Source organism: Crocodylus porosus, unplaced genomic scaffold (assembly GCF_001723895.1).
Source record: "Crocodylus porosus isolate Cpor-Errol unplaced genomic scaffold, CroPor_comp1, whole genome shotgun sequence".
NCBI lineage: Eukaryota > Metazoa > Chordata > Crocodylia > Crocodylidae > Crocodylus > Crocodylus porosus.
Window position 1 is genome coordinate 163,276,712 of NW_017728886.1, and position 16,047 is coordinate 163,292,758.

At 39.9% G+C, this 16,047-nt stretch overlaps 1 protein-coding gene across 2 annotated transcripts in view; it reads right to left on the bottom strand.

Annotated features, from left to right (window-relative positions):
- Positions 1-362: 362 nt before the first annotated feature.
- Positions 363-16,047, bottom strand: part of CTDP1 (CTD phosphatase subunit 1) — a 180,659-nt gene continuing 164,974 nt past the window's right edge. The window contains exon 13 of one of the 2 annotated variants that reach the window (XM_019544697.1): positions 363-1,403. In XM_019544697.1, coding sequence (XP_019400242.1) covers positions 1,262-1,403 — 142 coding nt within the window. In that variant the 3' untranslated portion in view covers positions 363-1,261. The remainder of the gene's footprint in view (positions 1,404-16,047) is intronic. The other variant, XM_019544687.1, reaches the window with a different exon arrangement.

The following is a 16,047-nucleotide window of genomic DNA, read 5'->3' on the forward strand; positions in this document are numbered from 1 at the left end:
TATTCCTTATGAATCTTAGCAAAAATAACATTCCATTTTAAAATAATATTTCATTTTTTTTAAAGAAGAGAATAATATAAAATGCTCATTTTTAGATTTGACCCAAGTCAACTCTTTTGGCCAAGTTGTTTTGTAATTGCTCTGTATTTGCCTGCTTCACTAATATTACAAGGTGAGGCACATTGTAAGACAGGATATTTGAAACCTTCAAAAAAAGTCTTAAGTTTTGCTGCTGTTTCTGATTGTATGTATAATTATTTTATAGAGAGTAAGGCAAAGCTTAGGAAGTGAGTTGTTTTGTGTTTGATAGAAACAGCTGAATTACTCTAATCTATTTTTGTAACCCATGAAAATGAAAACGATTTACAAAATGAATTTTTATTAAATGAAAGAAAATCTGTTTTGTGGGTCAAATATGAAATAGAATATACAAAAACTTTACATCAGATATCTTTTCAAAGAAATTAAATGCTAGCTAGAATGAAGTAGCACTCATTCCTTCCAAAAACAACACAGATGGGTGAATAAGCTTCTTATGGCAGTACAGGATCACACAGTATGCTGTGCTAAAATTCCAGGTTACAGAGAGGCAAAGTTAATCTAAATGGTCTCCCTAAAGAACCCAACTAGTTCACAAAGTAACTTAAAAACATGACATTAGATCATTATGTATTCTCTCAGAAGAAAGTAACAGGTAGGTCAAGGTCAAGTGTAGAGTTCACAATGCTTGCATATCACATTCTCTCTTCCTATACAAATATAAATTGTTCTTTATTTTAAAAATCCATTATATTTGATAGTATTTAATTGTGGAAAAAAAAGGATGACCACATAATTAGTTTCCCACTGTATTATCTAACCAATTCCATCTCCTTTTACCTCCTCCTTTCTTTTGAAGCCTGTTACTCCTAAACCACACATTTCAGTATTTTAAAAAAAGTTGTCGTATGTTTAAATCATAAACCTTTGTATTATCATCCAGTATATGAAGGTTTTGCAGAGCTCATGTCTTTGGCATAGCACACCAAGTCCCCTTTAATACTTTTCCTTTTTAAAAAAGTATATTTTCCTTTAGTAAAACACCTTAAAAACATCTATATTCTGATTCTGTAAAATAACATGTCAACTCTTGGGTTGCTTAGCAAAATATACACACACGTATTTTGGAAAAACATTGAGTACTGACATAAGGGGCTCATCTGAAGTCTGATCTGTTAGGAAGAGTAAAACTTAATGACAAATCCCCACTGTTAGATGACTGTCACATGAAGTCATTCAATTCAGCTTCAAGTGCTGCTGCCATTTCATCTGCCTCTGAACTGCTTCCTTCCTCATCTTCATTGCTGGACTCTTTACTAGATTCACTAGCAGCATCATCTTCATCCAGCTTGCGCTTGTGACCCCTGTAAGTGAGGACAGAGACAGCATACATAAACAATATGATCTGCTTGTCCAGTAGCACAGGTAGTTATTTTCCAAAAAGAGAAAGAATGCAGCTTAAGGTTTTTGAAGCTTTTTCAGATTTGGAAAAAAATGCCAAATACTTGCTTCCCAACAGAACTAGCATAAACATATCTAATCTTGTAATCACCATTATACAGTGCAAGCTGTGGCTTTGTAAATCTGTGCTACTGTTAATTTATTATTCCCACTTTTCTGAAAAGAAAACAAAAACAAGTGTGAAGGGTTGTCTGAAAATTTTCTGGTAGCTTCTTTTTCTCTTTAGCTTGAAATAAATCCATCATCTGAAAGCTACTAATAATATAGTATAAAAGCAACTTTTCAGAGCAAGTTCTGTCTTAATATTAGTTTTTGCAACATCTAAATATCTCCTTTTTATAGCAATTACATTTGAACTGATGAGGAAAATTAAAATCAGCAATATATTAATAAGGAAGCAAAAATAAGTAGAATGGAATTATGTTAGTTTGTTCCTCACTAGGAAACAGAGCAGCAGGTATAAATAAAATGGCAACAAACAAGAATGACATTTGAACTGCCAAAAGATTGGGGAGATAATAAACCAATGAGCAACAGTGATAAACCTAAAAGTTTTGCCATACCTGACAGTACTTCTGTACCCTTCCAATATACATTTTATTTAGATACAGAGCCAGATGGGATGGACCTATTTACCCCTCCTTTCAAATTTCTAAAGCAGGATTACATACCTGCTTTTGTGGTTTCACATCTGATCTACAAGTGAAAACAAGCATGTTTTTCCTGTTTCTATTCAGGTACCACGTAAAGAAAGACTGCAGAAATCTTGCAGAGAAAGATTTCTGCCATTTAATAACCAACTCTTTTTTAACTGTCTTTATGTTTCACTAATTAAGCTAAGCTTTCTTAGGAGAATTTTGCTGTCTGCTAGTTGCTCCTGGTCTCTCTCTTCTTGTTTCAAAGCCCTGGAGACTTTTTAGCAATTTTCCAAATCATATGTTAATTCACAGAAACCAGTCTACAGCAGCAGAAAGGGCTTCTGCTTTAGTTAAGCAGAAAAGGGGAGGGCAAGTCAGTTGAAAATTAGGCTGTCCCTGCTCCATGTAGTCATAACTCTGGGAAAAACCTTTTTCTTCCCCTTCATTCTGCCTGTCAAAACAAGGTGTATATTTTATTATAGGGTATGTTATATGCAAGAAACTACAGGATGACTGCTTAAAGACAGCAAATACTTTCAAACAGAAAAAACAGCCACCGTCTAGAAAAATAACTAATGACTGATAGACTATTTATAAAACCTCAGTTACTAAATAAAAAGAAAACATCCTTAAACAGACATGGTGCAGGTCTATGAATATGACATTTCAAGCATTCCTTCGGGAATAGTAGTAAACACGCAAAAAGAAAAACTACTACAATTTTTAATTTTCCTTGTTTGTGGGAAGAACGGTGCTTTTCAGAGGGTGAAGGTACACAGCTGGGATGGCAAGACATATACTAGATCTAAAATGCTATGGTTTATATTGGGTATATATCTCAGAGGAAAAATTCTGACAGTCTTTACTAAATAACTTTGATCCAAAATCTTGCAAATTTCCTTCTTTAACAGAGTCACTGGAAGGTAGGCATGTCCGAACTCTCCAAACTACTATCCCTCTGTCCAAAAGGTGAACACGTACACTGCCCCAGTGGGATTTTCCTTTCCCTACCTTTGTGTACAAGCACCTCTCTCTTGTGGGAAAGAGATCTAATCTGAGACCCCTGCATGAAAATAAATGTTGCCAATTTTTTGTTTAGAGGTTGATAATCAGATCTACCCATTTGCTGTTGGACTTTCTAGCAAGGCATTATGCTGACAGAGAGGACTCATTGCCAACTGACTAACTTATAAACTGCATGCTTCCCAGCAGGCTGACTTGTTTCTTCCTATTATGCGCTGAGGTCACTGTCTGTTTGGATTAGTACTGCTGGTCTGCACACCAAATTTGAGCCTCTCTAGAGAATTTTCAGGAAGGTGAAGTGCATCATCCACTCCTAAAAGAATCATATCCATGGGTATGAAAGCTCTCCAGGGTTTTACTGGCATGGGTATGCAATATTTGAAATGGTGAACAGTCCCAGGTAGTGTTGGATTGATGCTGTAGCTGGGACAGTCCAGGAAACATGCAAGAGGCAAGGATTTGTGGGGGGTGATATCTTTTAGTAGGCCAACTATATAGTTTGGAGAGATCATAGGTATATCCTTCCTATAAGCCTGCTTAAGGAAAAATCTGCTTTGCCATTTCTTGTGGAAGGGTACCTTGTACCCAAAAGCTTGTCTAAGCTTATCTTTCTTAGCTATGCAGCTGGTCCAAGAAAAGGTATCACCCAAAAATATCCTTGTTTCTCAGATAGTACTAGGATGTTTAATATTTTACTTTCCAGCAAAAAGGTAAAAGGGCATTGGAAAATAATTTTAACTGTACGTTTCAAAAACATACTAATACCAGGAAAGGTTCAACTGAGCTTATCAGGTTTGTGTGGTTAAAAACACACCAATTTCTGCAGCCAGTGGCACACAATGGAACAATGTAGCTTGCATCATGCTTGGCTGCCTTTGAGTCCTAAACCCAAAAGACCAGCTGGGTTCTAGGTGGGTGGACTGGGGTGGCCTTTGGTGAAAGTCCAGAAAGGCCTCACTAACATCTCTGAATCCACAGCAAGACAATTCATTGCTCTGCCACCACACCCTGATAACAGAGACTATGGTGCAATCTTTTTGTGCATGTAGGCCTAACAGAGATCCAGATCAATTAAACCACTCATCTGTATTTCAAATTAACTACTCATTCTTATTTATGAGGGGGGTTTTATACTACAGCTACTCTTACTGCAGCTTTCCCTTTGGCAGAAACCTTAAGTCCTGTAAAGACCAGATATTTTGATATCTGGGGCTTTTATCTGAGGGCAGTTGGGTGACCTTTGAAGCATGCTGTTTTGTTTTTTTTTCCTGATGAAACTAAAAGCCCTCCACTAGCAGTACTGCTGTGGCCATACCACCTGTTACCTGACTAAGAAGTGAAAAATCTGCTTGCCATTGCTGGTAGTGAAACAGGGAGTCATGCTGAAGAGCTCAGGTACTTGCTGGGGTCTTTGGGGTCTAAACTGCAAATACAATGAAATGGAACAAGGCAACAAAGCTCTGCTAAGTACTGGCCTGAATGTTTTGCTCTTGTAAGTAACCTCAGGTGTGGGTGGGAGGGAAAGGGAGACTCGGTATACTAAATGCAGCCTAACATTAAACTGAAAGGGATTTCTCAAACATATAGTACATAGAGATCATTAATACATAAGCCCCAACCCGAATGAGGAAGCACTTTAACTAAAAATGCCCATTAGAAATCTTTGAACATTTCCATTAAAAACTGCAGACATAGGCAGTTAGTTTTACTTGCCCACTTCATGCCGATTTCAGCCTCTGAAGGCAGAGCTGTCCATTCCCCATTAGAAATACCCATTAGTTGGCAAAATAACCTGTACAATCAGCACTCATATAGAAAGGTAAGTCACACCAATAATCTTTTTATTCTGAAACTGAAATATACCAGAAAAATGCCACAAAATATACAACTATAAAAATTGAGGAAAAAAATGGGAACTAAAGAAATCTAAATAAAGCAAGCTATTACAAGGAAAAGATATGGAGGGCTAAGGCAGCACAGTAGTTAGCATTTAAATAAAAAGCCTGTGTACTTTCTTAGCAGTGCTTAAAATAATAGCGAGTACAGCAGTATTTACAATTATAAGTATAGGGAATGTCAGCTGAAAGTGGTAATAGCTTACCTTTTGGAAAAATAAAATAAGAAACATTTAAAAAGCAATCACTGTATATGTATCCTACCCTTGAGATTTGCAAATGCTGCAGTAAAGGAGCTAGCAAGACAAAAAAACCTTTTAGAACCAGCACATGATGCCAGGGTTTGGAACACACCTGAACCAACAGTAGGGAACCTGGGGAAGAAGCATTTGTGGAGAATAGGCACCTCAGTGCCAGTTACGTTTTTCTAAATGTAGGCAAGTATTCATCTGTCAAATGATCAACTGATCCAAAAAAGTGGGGAAATGACCACACATGAGAATATTTTGGACTTCTAATTTAAAGACAGCAATCATCTACTAAGTTTCAATGAGGATCTTAATCTCAATTCTAAAATAATGCACAGATGTATACCTGGGGATCTACTTAAATCATGTTTTCGTGATTTTCATGGAAACCACAAAAAATGGCATTGGTCACGATTTCCCAGGAAATAACCAAAAAACCAAACCTTAATAAAAATAAATGCTGGCTCCTCAGTGGGAGCCAGCAGTCCTTGATGCCACTGTGACCCAGCCTTGCAACCTGCCTGGAAGGGAGAGGCACGAAGGGCAGCCAGCAATCAAGACGGTGGTTTTCCCGTTGTCCTTCCTCCCTTGGGGGCCTCTCTAACAATCAGCCTGGAGGGGCGGGGTCACTGCAAAATGACTGCAAAATTGGCTCTTTGGGCTATGACCAAACCTGAAAACTGCTTTCTATTGCCACCAGTTAGGTAGGTCCCTATGTATAACCTTTACAATAGATGGATCCATAATACTCTATAATTAATTAGAGAACACTGTTTTATGCTACAAATGATTTTTCATTCAACTTTAAGGGACACTGCTGACATACTTCTTCCTCCCTCACAGCTGCACTGAATTGTTTTGCTGGAAATCTGAAAGATTAAATGCTATATATTCTGCCTATTCTTATTCTGATGAAAAGCATAGAATGACAGCTCCACTACCAAAATTTGAAAACCTCCTCACGCACTGGTGGGGAGAGGGGGAAGACAACCACAGCCTACTATCAGTATACAACATGATTATATTGCAGGTCCAGTTCACTAATATTGTGGCTGGATCGTGGTGAGGGCTGCCATTTTCATGGCTAGATCATGGTGTCGCCATCCCCGCCCCTGCTATGCTGCCTGATTGACTGAGGGGTGCAGGTTTAGGGCCAGGTTTAATTGCAGGAGCAGAGGCCTTACTCCCAAGGCCTCTAATCACTGCTGAAAAGACCATACCCCCCACCCAGCAGCTTAGGGGAGGTGGGCGGAAAGGGGTTGCAAAACGGAAAGAGGGAGGAAAGGGCTTGGGGATGAGCAGGGAAGGAGCTGTTTGCTTCTCTGGGTGTGAAAACTGGGGTGCGAGGGGACTGAGGGTGCCTGGGGGCTACCTTGGCACCAGGTAAGGGAGGGGCTATTTGCTCCTCTAGGCAGGTAAACTGGGGTGCTGGGGGTAGGGAGAGGCCAGGCAGGCCCAACCCCCTGTGCCCCCAGTTTTCCCCATCTGGAAGAGCAAACAGCCCCTCCACTACCCATCCCCAAACTCTTTACTTCCCTTGTTCCTTTTGCAACCCCCCTGGGCCCCTCCCCTGGGCTGCTAGGCTTTCGCTGCTGGCTGGGGAATGCTTTGCACAACCTGCAGCGGCTATTTTTTTTTGCAATGAAATTTCACAATTTGGCCGCTTGGGGAGCTCCCCAGCAAGCAGCCATACCATGCATTTTGTCGCAAATCACATTTTTTGTGAAAAATAACTTAATTTTGTGATTTTCATGAAAAATGAGACATCGCTATTTAAACCAGACCCTAGTCACTGGGTTCCATGGGCCAGACCCAGCCCATGGACTGTTTTTAACACCCCTGGTTTAAACAATGTATTACATTTGACAATCCATGTGTATTCAGTAATCGCAATTTAAACTAGGCCCTATACCAGTCTTCTGCTACAACGTAGGAAAACTCCCTCTTAAGAATGTGAGTGTTCTCATTAAGATACAAATACCTTTCAGAATTTGTACACTGTAAACTCCAGCTTCACACCTATTCAAAAACATTTAAATTAGCATCAGGAAATCAAACAAAGAGCTAGTTTGGGTAGAGGAAAGAGAGGGTGAACATCAGTAAATGAATGCTGCATTTTATACTTGCAAATTTAGAGGACAGAGATTACAACATTCAAATCATTTACCATCCCTTAGAGATAAGAAGCATATTCCCAGGAGAGAACAATTTATTAGCATAACAAACAATTTAGAAGTGTATTATCTTCATAATTTTGTGGTCACACCTTATCTCCAGTTTCTGGGCTATAATCCAATATGCTTTAAACCACCAATAGGGTTCCTGCTTAATTATGTTTTGACAAAAAGTATATCAGCATTATGTAGGTAACTTAATTTTACTGTTAATAAATAAAAAGCATATGCAAATATTTTCCTACACTGTAAGTTAATATGTAGTCCACAAGACTGGACTTCATTTGAACTCAAAAGACTGCCCCACACCACAAAAAACTCACAGTTCATATCTTATTCATCTTCACCTTGAGTGCTTATCTTGTGTAATGATCACTCATAACTGTAGACCCAGTTTGTGGTTTCATACAATAACTTGCTTTCTTATGGTCTATCTTGCATCTAAGCATCTGATGCTTTAATTCTTAAGTCAAGAAAGTAATCTGTGCTATCAACTCAAGAAAACGATTCTTTATTCTGCACTAGAAATGAGAAAACTTCAAAGGAACTTTGCAGATGTCCAAGACATTAAAATGGATATTTGAAACAATTATCAATAACTAAACTATATTAAAAGTAAAGCATCTGGAAGTAAACATGTCCTCTTAGTGTCTGGGAAAGTCTAACCTATGAAAAAGTAATATATTCATTTGAATTTTAAAAGGAGAGAGAGAGAGAGAAACATGGTAAATTTGTCTCCTCTACTGCTTCCACCATACATCTTCAATGACCTATTCCAGTTTCCCTCAGGGCCCACCAAGTTCCAAATGGTCAGTTAGCCTCACGGTTCTCTGATGATATCGTATCTGTACCTACGGTCACCGCTTCTCTGCAGAGCCACACTGGGGCTCCATGCTGGAAAACGTACCCTTTCCATGGTCAAACTGCTGTTTGTGGCTGCCTTTCCAAATGAGATATGGCATCATGCTAAGCATGAAGCAGAGCAAGTCTCTTAATATAGGCATAAGAAAGGCAGAAACAGACTTTATATCAGCAAGAAGGATACATTGGAACTGGTTTCCTTCTAGAAGCCAATCCTGCCCTTTTCTTTTAGCTACACATGGACATTCAGTTCTCCTCCTAAAAAACCTTCTGTAACTGGTAAAAATAGCTGATTCCAACGGTAAACAATTCAGGCCTAGCCAGGGTCCTAAACTGCTGACGTTTGAGGGAGATACGCATAATGACCAAGTCTCCCTCCTTGCAAAAGAGAATATGGGCATATCTCACTTGCATTAACCAACTAAATTTGCCATGGATAGGAACATGTACATCATTACCTTAGAGCACTGGTTCTCAACCTTTGGTACCTTACATACCCCCCGCTGATTGACGCAGCAAAAGTGAAACCGCAAGTCCCACTGTGGCGCTTCCAGTTTCACCGCTGTGAGCTGACTTCCACCTTTTCCTTGTGGACCATGGCTCGGAGCAGAGCTGCCTGCGTGGGGCAATGCTTCCCATCCCCCGGGGAATGAAAGCCCTGGCACACCGTACACAATGGGAGGGGTGGTGGCTGGAACTTCTGGCCCAAGCAGGCAAAGATGCCTCCAATCCGCTGGGGGGAGGGGAGGCAAACTCAAAATGTAGCACCCACATACACCCTGAGTTTCATGTCCCCCTAGAGGTACATATACCACTGGTTGAGAAAAACGGCCTTAGAGTACCTGATGTGCTGTATGTTTATACCCTTAGCTTACCCCTTGGTAACTTGTTTGGGTACCCAAACCTTGAATTATGATTACTAGATACTTTTTGTTCTAAAGTAACAACCACTAGGATAAATATGAGTACAATGACTCCACTGACAAGGGACTATAGATTATTAAGGTAATTTAAAAACCAAATATCCATTTGTCAAAGTTTATACAAGGAGATGGGATGCAGCCTGTAGATAATGGCTTTCAGCTCTGCACGGACCATATTTAGTATCTGCCTACTGCATTACACACTTGCTAAGAATGAAAAACAAGGGAACACAAAGCATATGTGAGAACGAGAAAGTGAGTGTGTGTAGGGGAGAAAGGGCAGGGGAGACAGGAGAGAGAGAGCGAGATGAGAGGGAGCGTTTGGAGGGAGATTATAGTGAGTTAAACAAATAATAAGGTTCAAGCAGATTTAAATCCTTTATAATGCTTTAAAAGTGTAAATTAAATACAATCAAGAACATCCTTAACAGCGGAACAAGAAACCCCAACCTCACCATTTTTATTATTGCTATATTGATTTAAAGACTCACTATCAGCATCAGAAGGCAATGGAAATAATGGGGAAAAATCAAGTACTCGTTAACAATAATAATACTATTATTGTAGTGCTTTAATTTATAGTTGCTGTTAGCAGAAAATAGATGAAGTTGGAAATCCTTACTTGTTATACTTTCTATTGATTTAAAAGCAGATTCCGTCAGATCTGCTTTGCATCAAAATAACTCCCGACTGAGAAAGGCTCTATTATTATTAAGTGAAGTATCAGTTAAGTAAAGAAGGAGCAACAAGTACTTTCACCCACTCTTTTGAATACTTGCTTTAAAAAAAAATATCTTCAGCAAAATATTTATCTAACACAGAATTATTCACAGAAGTTTCCCTTAAAAGTAAGCTTCAGCTATTGACAGGAAAATGACGGTTTAATGAATAGTTAACTTCTAAATCTACATAAACTGAACTGTTTTCCAGTAACTTCTAAAACTGCTTAGATATTATTTATATGTTGCTTTAATTTTTCATAAGGCTGCTGCCTGTGCAAATCACACAGAAGAAGTCGATAGATTAAATGGATTTAGCTTTCCATAGTAATCAGCATGCATCTTCTGCATCTGAAATCAGAATAGTTTTTGGCTCCATCTGACAGTTAAAATCCTTGACTGCTCCCTTGCCAACACAGCCTTTACCATTCTCAAGCTTAACCTCTCCCCCCTTTCAAATTGAGTACTAGGGCTGTGCGAAGCTTCAGGTGCTGATTCAATTCTCTCTGATTCAGCAGCTGAATCTCCGACTCCGAAATGAATCGGGAGACCAATAAAAAGGTCCAAATTGATTCGAAGCTCTCTGAATTGATTCGGAAAAAGATTTGGAAAGCTTTGGAGAGATTTGGGCAGTCCCTGCTCGCCGCCACAGGAAGCTGGACCCAGACTCCATATTGGTAAGCAGAGAGAGGGGCCGGGAGGCTGGAGGAGCGGGGTGAAGGGACCATGGGGGGACCCCTGCTAGGCCCCATCCCCTGCCTGCTCCCCCAGACCCCCAAGGGCCCCCTGACCCATGCCTGCTCTCTCACCCCTGTCAATGGCTGCCCCACCTGGCCCCAGTGTCCCAGTTCTTTAAAAAAGCCCCACACTCACCAGCTGCTGCAGCAGCAGCTGTCGAGGCCTCTAGGGTCTCATGGCAGAGACCCCCCCAATGCAGCGTGGGGCAGCAGGGATTGCCTCCCTCCCCCACCTGGCAGGAACCCGTGAGTGCAGGCCTTTTTTTTTAAGTGCCAGGATGCTGGGGGGCTGTGCAGGGCAGACTGGGGGATGGGGGTGGGGGTGGCTGGGAGAGTGGGCAGGGATTGGGACTTGCGGAATCACTGTCCCCTGAATCAGCCGAATTGAAAGTGAATACTAGCCACTTCGCACAGGCCTACTGAGCAGGACACTTGCTAGACTATCACTGAAAATTCAATGGAGAAATTCAATTACTGTCTTCCAGAAGCCAATCCCAGACTTTCACTCAGTTTATTCTCTTGTTTAAAACAATAAAGTTATTTAGATTGTACTAATGTACGCATTAACATAAAAAAGTCATAGATTACTCTAAAATGAAAGCTGTGTGTCAGCCTAATTTTGCAGCTGTGGAAAGTAAATTAGGAGCTGTGTAGTGGCTATGGATAACTTAATTTTGTTCAAGTAGGGAAATTCCAGGTAGGCCCAACATATCCAAAGCCTTTGTTGATTTCAAAGGCAGTTTAACAGAGTTCACCATAGAGATGGTTTAATAAGCTGTACCAGCTTGCACAATAAAAGTGCTTAACAGATCTGAAAAGGAGTTGGCAACTAATCTGCAACTGTTCTCCTCCAGGACACAGGTGGACCATCAGGAAATGGAGAGAGAACTGCACAGCCGCAAACCCTCCAAAAGAACGGCTGTCTGTGGCAGCTCCATAGGAATTACTGTAATCCCAGAACTGTAGCATCATGCAAGAGATCTTGAAAGTGCAGAATATTCACAGCCTCGTAGTTGCATTTATTTTTATGAGCTTGCTACCCTCAATCAATTACAAAGGCTTGGATCATAGCGGTGCTATGAATCTATTCTGTTGTTTTACTCTACCAATCTGAAGATCAGCTCGACTAATGTAAGGCTCTCTGGCATGTTAGTCAGGAGTTTCCAGATGGCTCATATTCACAGAGCAGAGTAAGAGATTTGCCCCTTAATGTGTCTGAACAGCAAGGGACTGATATTGGTGACTGATCCTTCTTCCCAATGCATCCACCCATCAGACACTTAAAACCCAGGTAACAGTAGTGCCACATTCCTCATACTACCCTAGTCACGCTCCTGAACTCTAATTTGGAAGGAATGCTTCTGTCTCCAGGTTCTTTCAGTAAATCTGTCCACAAAAGAGTGAATAATGATAGTAAGCTTTGTGATGTGACACCAGTTCAGTAGGAAATCGAAAGCGATAACCAAAACTCATTTGGTAGGCCAGACATGACAATATTGCCATTAAATCATTACTGAACTAGCATGGATTACAGCTGATGAACTAAGAAAATATTATCTCGCATCTCATTACAAAATTCCCCAGGGCAAGACACTTGGCTAACTAGGTTAAAGAGGGAGGATGAAATGGTTGTTGACTGTAAATGCTGTTAGTATTAACAATTTTCATAAGACAGGCAAGAAACTTAGACTTTCAAGTAGGTCTGCTAGAGTTCTCAGTTACATTTCCTTGACCTGAGATGATTGGCAATGCCTTTCATCTATGCTTACTGAAATGTTTGGTGATTATCTATTCTAATACTAATGCAAACATGGTAACTTTCAATAAAGGAAAAAAGCCCACCATATTTTTCAGTTTTTGTCTTATGAGCTTAACCAGCAATTCCCGCAGGACTATAGAATGACATACAAAGAATACTTATTGCAGACTACTACCATCCTGAAACTAATCCTAGAGTTAGATCTATCCCATTAAGTCTCTCTGTTTTATGCATGTTTTAACATACTTTAGAAAAAGGCTAATTTGTTAGAAACATTTTAATTCTAATTGACAGAGAGCGCATGTATCTATTTTAAACAGCAAAATGATCAAATAATTTTTCTTGTAGTTGTGCTTAAATGAATTCATCCAGGATATCTGGCTTAAAACTTTGTAGGAACTGTAGACTGCTCTAACATTAAAAACGTGTTTCTATTGAAAGGTTTATAACGTATTATTTTAATAACAGTATTATGGGTTTTCTAATACAAATTCTAACATAACTAAATTGAACAAAACATGTTAAGTCAGCAAGTTAGTTTATTAATTCTGTTGTTCACAAAAGCCAGAAAATATATAAAAGTTCATAAATGAATGCACCATATAGCTGCAAGAATATTACATAATTTAATCCAAATTTTCCCCTTTGTAAATGTAAGCTGTCAAGAAATCTGAATCAACAGAAGTGTTCCCATACTGTACAATAAACACAGCGAAAATGGTCATTCCTAAGTAATTAGATATCCATCTGTCTGAAAACTGAATACTACAAGGCTAAGGAAATGGACTTCATTGTCTTTCATTTTCGGACATAGAACAGCAATAAGTAAACCAAGCAGTATTAAGTAATTTACATCTCTAAACAGACCAGTTCATATTATTTGCCCTTTATTTACTTTTTACAAAAATCCATGCTACTAACTATTAATATTTTATATATGTTTACAACATTTTTAAAAGTTGAAAATGTTCCTTTAAAGGAAAATGCAAAAATAACAATTTTAGACAACAACACAATCACTCAAAATATTTTGTAGGACATCAACAAAAAAAAGAAATCCTTTTCTGTACCCAGAGCTCCACATTGCTCATTTGATATTTTCAAAATAGAAATATCTGGGATGCACTTAGGCATTTAATCTTTTTTATCCCACTTTATATAAACACATACAAGGATCTATTCACCTTATCTGTACACACACCCATTCCTTCCAAGCTGTTCTATTTGAATGGATGTCTCTTGGTGGCACAAGCTGATGTTCAGACAAAAATGCATGGCAACCAATCTGCCAATTTTTTCTTTAAAGCCTACAACTGACATTCTATGCCTTAACTCATTTCAGATGGTTTTACCCCATACCTTTAGCTTACAATTTTAGTGTAGGAAGGTCAGTACTCAGATTTATTTGCACTGCATGAAACACTTTTCACTTGTCAGGGACAATGACAAAGAATAACATTCCATGCTTATTTCTAACTGTATATGAGCTGGAGTTTCAAAAGCAACATGTAGCTTTAAAAAGTAACTTATAACCATTTTAAAATTATAAATGTGGTATGAGGAAGGTATAATGAGCAAATTTAAATTTTGAAAGAATACTTGAAGACAGCAGAGTGGTGAAACAAAAAGAACTACCTTTTCCCAGAGATCATACAGAAAGAGGTAAATGGAGCCTAAAGGCACAGACAGAAGTGACAGATTTTGCCCGTGAAAGTGCTCTACAGCCCTGACCAAACACAAGTGCATGGCTGCAGAGTGCTTGAAAAGGGCCTGATCCTGCTACAATCTGAATCCTTATTGCATGAGGGTTCAGATGAAGATGCTCCAAAATGAAGCACCTTCATTAATGTCTGCCTGCATGTGCTGATGCAACTGAGCTCTGCTCCTGGTGCTGTCTTAAGAATAACAGGGAAGGAAGAGAGTGGAGGGAGTTCAATCTGAATTTTTTTCAGCCAAAGCTGGAGGGTGGGGCAGATGTTCCCCCCGGACTTGCAGCCACTCCAAACTGCAGCTCCAATACCCCAAGCCCCAGGACCCAACAGCGAATGTCTGTTGGGTCTGGGGGATTACTGTAACTCATAGCACTTTGCAGGAAGCATTACGAGTTACAGCGGGCAGCTGCATTTCTGTCTGTGCCTTAATGATCCCACTAAAACTGCAGTGCAAGTATTGTGTCGGTTAGAAAGTTTCTCTAAGAAAGAATAAAAGAGTATAGTCTACATCAGTGATTCTCAACATTTTCAGACTTAAGACACCCCTTAAAATGCTAGCTCTTAAGCTTTCACTCATTTTTTGAGTGCAGGAAAATAATAGGGCAACTCTTGGTTTGCGCAGAATTCAGGAAGACCACAACGAGATTTCTGACACTAAAGATTTCTATTTTAAATGTCAGGGTTTATTTTATGAATCATGTGTAGGTGTTCCCTGTGAGGCACCCATAGCACATTGGGTGAGAAATCACTGGTCTACAGTGTTAAGGTCCAGAGCTGCAAAGCACCATAGGACTAAAATCTTAATATTAGTCTCTCAGAGGTTTTTGCTCCTATTGGCAAGGTGCTGAGAACATTGAAAGAGAAAATTAATTATGTATGGCAATAGCTGGATAAGTAATTTAGCTTGAAATACATTTGAAGAACTGAAGTGGGGTCCACTAGAATTAGCTACATAACTATTTTGTGGATTTCATAAAAACCTGCATAATGGGGAAGAGATTCTGTGCATTTGGAAATGGATAATACTTTGTAGGCTGGTACTTTTCAGCTTGATGTCTAATCTCTTCCCTTTTGCCTCTCCCTTTATAGATGTAACTTCCAAGAAGAATGGTAGTCTGCTATAAAAAAATTATTACAGGTTTCCAAATTCCATCCGGATATACATTCACTGCTGTGGACAAACATCCTTGGTTTCCAATATTCCTGTACCACTTCTATAACTTAAAAGTCTTTTTGAAGGTTTACATCCAGACAAGCCCAAAGGGAAGTAATCCCAACATGGATCAAAGGGAGCAGGAGGGCGCAAAAATCCCCATGGCTCACCAAAAGCATCCGGGAATGTCTTCTAGCTAAAAGGGAGGCGTAAACCCAATGGAAGGGAGGGGCCATCACCAGGGAGGATTATAGTGCGGTTGCTCAGGGATGCAGGGGGGCAGGCAGGAAGGCCAAGGCAGAGATGGAACTGGGACTAGCTTCCCAGATCAAGGACAACAAGAAGCCCTTTTTTAAATATATAGGGGGCAAAAAGAAGGAACCAGGAAACATGGGGCCCCTGCAAGACATGCTAGGAAATTTGATCGTCTCACCAGATGACAAAGCTAACCTATTTAACGACATCTTTGCCTCCAATTTTCCTGAGCAGGGACCAGATCAGCCCCTCCCCCATCACTGGGCCCCCCTCAGGACCCAGAAGGCCTGAGGGGGGCCCAGTGAGGCACACCTAGGCCAAGGGTCAGGGAGGATCTAGTTAGGGAACTTCTAGAGGGACTGGATGTATTTAAATCAGCTGCTCCAGACGATATCCACCCCAGAGTGCTGAGGGAATTAGCTGAGGTCACTGTGGGACCCCGGCACGGCT